The sequence below is a fragment of the Papaver somniferum genome, chromosome 10 (assembly GCF_003573695.1).
Source record: "Papaver somniferum cultivar HN1 chromosome 10, ASM357369v1, whole genome shotgun sequence".
Classification (NCBI taxonomy): Eukaryota; Viridiplantae; Streptophyta; class Magnoliopsida; order Ranunculales; family Papaveraceae; genus Papaver; species Papaver somniferum.
This window is the reverse complement of record NC_039367.1, coordinates 34,734,524-34,740,436: the sequence shown is the minus strand read 5'-3', so window position 1 is coordinate 34,740,436 and position 5,913 is coordinate 34,734,524. Positions and strand designations below refer to the sequence as shown.

General features: G+C 37.1%; 1 protein-coding gene across 1 annotated transcript; it reads left to right on the top strand.

Moving 5' to 3' along the window:
- Positions 1 to 687: 687 nt before the first annotated feature.
- Positions 688 to 3,927, top strand: LOC113317026. Its single transcript, XM_026565179.1, has 7 exons — positions 688 to 822; positions 1,751 to 2,208; positions 2,298 to 2,354; positions 2,489 to 2,680; positions 2,836 to 3,306; positions 3,391 to 3,465; positions 3,536 to 3,927. Exons 2-7 carry the CDS (start codon positions 1,902 to 1,904, stop codon positions 3,673 to 3,675), a joined length of 1,242 nt encoding a protein of 413 aa, XP_026420964.1. The 5' UTR covers positions 688 to 822; positions 1,751 to 1,901; the 3' UTR covers positions 3,676 to 3,927.
- The last annotated feature ends 1,986 nt before the right edge of the window (positions 3,928 to 5,913 follow it).

Genomic DNA, 5,913 nt, shown 5'->3' with positions numbered 1-5,913 from the left:
TTTTTTTTGAACCCGGGCGAACGTATAATCTCCGTCCCACACACCAGGCGTTGCTATAGTTCACGCCCCATACAGGCGTTGTCTTTATCAACGCCCCATACCAGGCGTTATCTTTATCAACGCCCCATGCCAGGCGTAATCTTTATCTACGCTGGACGATGAAGCGGACTTTATATCAACGCGCGACCAAATTTACTCGTCACCCGCTACACCACAGGACGGACTAAACCCAAATTTGATCTTTTTTTTTAGTCTTTGGTCTTTAGTTATGCTCGCACCACTGTGGACGCTCTAATCGACCTATAGATAGAAATGAGTATATTTATTATATGATAAAATATTATTGAAACCCATCAAAACTTATTCGATTACCACAATTACGAACTCTCATGTCCGAGCACTAGGATTTGGGTGACAGGATTAACAGTCTAAAGCCCGTTTAGAGTGAGACTAAACATTAATTTCTATAAAGTTATATCCAAAACAATATCTGAATTTGTTTTTGATTTTTTTTTATTCGGATTTGTTTTTGATTAATTAGTGTAGATTTCACCCCTCATATATTTAATCAACGGCCATAAATCAACGATCTTCTAGGAATTTCCACCAAAAAATAGTTACCTTTGAGATAAAAGATGGCCATATGGCATTTAGAAAGTTGGTATTAATTTAATCGTATGCCGGACACGTCGCCCTCGTCTTCTTCATTTTCTCTTTCCCTCTCAAAACTGTACGAGTAGTAGCAGAGACCACAGACAAAAGAAAGGCGGAGTTTTTCCTTTAATCACGAGATTTCTTATCTTAACCAAACATTTTATACTGGTATGTAAGCTCTTCCTGTTTGTTTTTTACTTTCTTTCATGTACTCATGAATTCAGTTAAAAGTTAGGGTTTTTCACTGATTTTATGTTAACAATGGAGAAATCAGTGTATAATTTAGTTTAGATAAACCCTTTTTTCGGGTTTTTTTACTCAAAACCCTTCTTCTTTTAATTTCCTTAGTTGGATTTATTTTTCTAGTATTTGGGGGTTTAATCAAGTGTAGGTTTTTTTCAAATTTGTTGGAAGTGCATGTAGCTGTTGTGTTATGTAACTCCAAGAGAACTCCGTATGAAATTGGCCCGAGGGGTTGCTTCACTCAGTTGAATACTAGTTGATGAATGAATCAAAATCAGGAAAATTGTGTGGTTGCATAGGAATTGCATTTTGACAGATCACTGCGACTTCGTCGAATGGTGAATTAACTCTTTTAACAGATCCTGTATATGTTTTTGCTACGACCGGCCTTATATTGAGGCCTAACTCACACCGCCCTTCGACTAGCCTTGTACTAAGGCGTAAATACAATTGCTCAAGTCTGAGTTCTAAATAGCTTTTGACAAGCTAGGCATGAGTTCAAAATAGAAAGCACTGTCGGCTGTAGCAAGGTGTAAATACAATTGCTCAAATTTAAGTTTTGTTTTTGTTTTCCTGTTGAAGTGCGTGAAGGATTTCAAGAAACCCGTGTTTTTTCTTCTTCTTGGTGTCTTCTTGTTTGTATAAAAGGGTAGTTCAACAAGTAATACATTTACATGTCAACCAGTTTGTGTTGTTTCTAAATTTTGTTCTTTCAATTTTCCCCATCATTTGTGTGAAGTCCATTTGTATAGAAGAAATATTAAATTGGATAGGCTGCATTGTCGTTTTCTTCCATCCTGCACTTCCCTTAAAAATGCTAGCTCCCGTTTTTATTATTTCTCCATTTCTGCAGGCACAATATTCTAATGAGCAGAGAGTGGGGAGATTTCAAAGGCATGTTATGTTAATTAGACGTGACCTTGATCAAGAAAGTCTGGGTGATGACCGTTGGAGGGAGAGGCATATATCAAGGGAACAGAGCTTTATGAATTCTAAGGAACAAAATGGAAAATTTGACGGCGCAGAAGCAGTTACTAATCTCAGAAGTTCAGTGGGACTCTGAGAACAAACAGTGGCTAGTCACTGGGCAGCAACAATATGATGGTGTACAAGAAAATGCTAATGAACCTTGGAAACGAGTCAGACGCGGAAGAAGAGAGGAAGTGGAAGATAAAACACTAATTGAACAAAGGCTCCTTGAGAATGGTGCCAACCAAATGAAAAACCATCTCTTGATACTTGCAGACTCGGCTGAATCTTTACCAGGTTCTGTAAATAACTATTCTGGTGTTACGAATAGTCAGTGTAGAGGTTTGTGCTCAACTGCCCTTTTGAGAGCGTAGTCTGTGATCTTCCGCTACATGACTTGTCTTACTTTTTTAAAACTGCTTTCTTGACAGTGAGCAATATAAATGTTCATCAGTTCCAAAATGGATTCAGTACTCATGCACCTTCAGGTTAGTGGTCATGGCTTCATCTCTATGTTTATTTCTGTTTTTTTATCATTTTTCAGTGATATGATGGATAAGTGTAAAATGTTCCCAGAATGTTCATTTCTATTGTGTATGAGGTTTCTTCTTAATATTTACAGGTGAGAAACGGAAAAAGAAACCACTTGGTACGTCAGGAGGTCCTCATCGTGTTGAAGATGAAAAAAATGCCTCACCTTTGGATGGAAGGATTCGCCTGACTCATCTTAGACGTTTTGCTCGCACAAGAAACCATCATTTGGCACAAGAAAGTGGAGAATGTATTCTTGTAGATCCTAAAGGAAGCATTTTAGGTAAATTCTTTTTCTTAAGCGAAGGAAAATGTAAATCATTTATCATCTTTTTTTTTTTTTTTTGCCGAATGTGAATGCATACTGTTTAATCATTCTGCTCCCGTATTTTACGAATGGGTAGCTTCGTTAAATGTTTTTAATGCCATCATATGTAGTTCACGGAGGTTCCCAAGTAGTAGATTTCAGACAACCATGCATTGTGACACCCTTACAGCAGCTAAACTTGCCACATCAAATGACCAACAGTGCCCTATTATGGAATGAGATATTAAAGGCTCAATCGATGAAGCAACATCTCAGTACTTTGCAATCAGAAACGGAGGCAGAGAAAGATTCTAAATTAATTCCACAGGAAAGGCAGAAGCTGAAGACATGCCTAAGAGAAAACGTTCCGGACGAGCAGCAGGTACAAGCCGCCATACAGAGTTATCCTAAACTAGTTGCTAAGGAAAGACGGAAGTTGAGGAAGCACCGACGTAAAAGACGACCGGAAGAACAACTTGTCGAAGCTGAACAACAGAGTTACGTTCTGCCCAGTGCACTAACGCATCAAATGTATGATGCTGGTCAACAATGGCATTGGCACATGTGGGAATTTGAACAACAAAGATTATTATGTAATGCAGGTAAACCTCTAAAGTCAAACTGTGAGCAATTAAATAAGGACATGTATGTTATTGGTGGTTCACAACCTTGCCTTTTTGTGACAGGGGCTGGTCCAGGAAAGTTGCAGTTGGGTAAGCATAATAGCCCTGAAGAATCCACCATTATCGAATTCCAAAGAGGTGATCATTATTTAATTCCAACTTCTTTTTTTGGTTAAGGTAGATCTTCATGTTTGTCATGACATTTCAGATGAACCCACGAAGCAAGATGAACCCACGAAGCAAGATGGATCATTTGCCAAAGGGCGAACTCGTGTCAGTAATTTAAAGCGCGAAGCTCGACTGAAAAGTCAATCTACAATGGAAAGTAAGCAAGAGACAGTAATTTAAAGCGCGAAGGTCGACTGACAAAGTCAATCTACAATGGAAAGTAAGCAAGAGACGGGCGAATACAAAGGGGAGCCTATGGGGTCGCATGCCCCCATAGGATTTTGAGATCAAATACTTGTATATTCTTTACAATTTGTACATTTGAACAATTCATGTTGGCCTTATAAACATCTTGAAAATAAAAAGATACTCATGTATGTTTATAGTTTTAAAACTAGTTTTATTTTTTCGGACTACTAAAACCGAACTAAATTTATGGATTTTCAGTATATTTTAATTCCTATTTTCCTGAAAAAATAATTTTTTCATAATTTTATTTTTAAGTAAGTTTTTCTTCAGGATGGTTTCTAATTTCATATTGTGTGAAACATATAGATTATTTATGGAGGGTTTGGATGTAGAATTTTAAAGATAGGATTTATGGGTTCAGGAGATTTGGTGGAATTGTGTTTTTGTCGGTTTTCCAGCAAATCCTCCATATGGAGTCTTCCACCCCTCCTTAAAATTTGTCAGGAAACTAATCAAGAGATCTGAGGATCCATTTTTTTTTAACTCTAAATCCATATATACGTAACTTTAAAATATGTAGGTAATGTCAAACAATACATAGACTTTAACATATGAAAATTCTATGAATCCTTGAAATTTTAACTTAGTTAAAACACAAAGGATTTATATGAATTCCAGAATTTGTAATCTCATAAGATTATAAATTTCTGGAAATGCTTCTGCAAACAAACCCACCATTAATTTACTTTAAAATCGGTGTATTGTTACAGGGCCTACAGACCATGGATGTGCGGTCCATCTAGTTACCTAGTGTTTTCCCCTTTATATATATTATATCCATGTAACCTTAAGAGACTGATGAATGAAAACTCTCTAGCCTCTTTGTCTTCCCTACATTTCCACTACAACATGTTATCAGCACGATGTTATACCGCAGAGCCATTGATTTTTTCCCCCTTCTAAATGGATGATAAACACAAGTTGTTTGAATCAAATACATTACGTTAGGATCAATGGAATCATCATCCCCAAAATCAGATAAGTTGGATTTTTTTTTCTTTTCTTTCTCCTGTTTTTTATTTTGGCATATACATTGAGTAATTAAATCCATGGCGAAAATTGATTTAATTACGAATTAGGGATTATTTTTGATACTGTTCATGATTATTTTGGTACTAATCATAATCAGGAATCATATTGATTAACTAATCTTAATCATTGTCCTTTGTAATTTAGGAATTGAGGGATTTAGATTTTTGGTCCCTGTTAATGGCCGTAGAAGAAAATTCAAGGAAATTTGATCCCAAATGGCGGTGGAACAAGATCTCTTGTTGGCTGTGAAAGAAAATTAATGGAAATATTATCCCGTGTGCTCCTGTTCACCGTGGAAGAAAATGTGACTCTGTCTGTGGACATTCTCCGAGTAGAAGGAAATCGGTGTAAGAAATTCTTTTCCGTTTTTTCTGTTCATAATTGCACGATTAGGAAATCATGAAGTGTACTGTATGGTTTTGTGTGTCAATGACTGGTTTGTTGTTCATGGTTTTGTCTGATATGTGCTATCATCTTAATTTTGCAAGTATTAATTTATATTATGTTAGTTCACATCTTACTTTTTACTGGTGTAGTTTTGATGATGTGGTTTCATGATTAGAACATGTTAGAGTTGATGCTTCCTGACTGTTCTGTGAAATTTTAGATGACCTATGGGCCATAGGTTTGTATTTGGACATGACGTCCGTTACGTTTTTCTCACATGCCTGTGCATATTTTGCAGTTTCAATTTTTATTTTTCGCGCGATTCCCTCGAGTGAATTTTTGTAATGTTTGTACTTGTACACTGGGTAATGAATATGAAACTAATTAAGCATTTCATTCATTGTTTTGACGGTGCATGTGCCATTAACGTCTGCTTGTGATCCTCCCTGTCTGTCCGCGTGAGAAAATACCCAACCGGGCCCGGACCGACACGACTCGAACCAGCCCGAAAAGAACCGCTCTAACCCGACTAGTACCAACCCGACCCGGACAAACTGGCCCTGTCCTGTTCCAGCTTCTTTCTGTGTGCCGGTACTGTTCCTGTTTTAGCTTGGTTTTGGGACGTGTGACACTAAGGATGTTCCGGTTTTATACATATATAGTGGGAACCAAAACCCGAGGTGTGTAACTATAACTAGTGAGGGTCTTTATATTAAAAATTTGTTGGGCTTATTTATTTGGTTTTTAGAA

Coding starts and splice junctions, on each gene's coding strand:
- LOC113317026 (XM_026565179.1), top strand. CDS start 1,902: ATGGAAAATTTGACGGCGCAGAAGCAGTTACTAATCTCAGAAGTTCAG. Junction 2,209..2,297: donor TACGAATAGTCAGTGTAGAG/GTTTGTGCTCAA, acceptor CTTTCTTGACAG/TGAGCAATATAAATGTTCAT. Junction 2,681..2,835: donor TCCTAAAGGAAGCATTTTAG/GTAAATTCTTTT, acceptor CATCATATGTAG/TTCACGGAGGTTCCCAAGTA.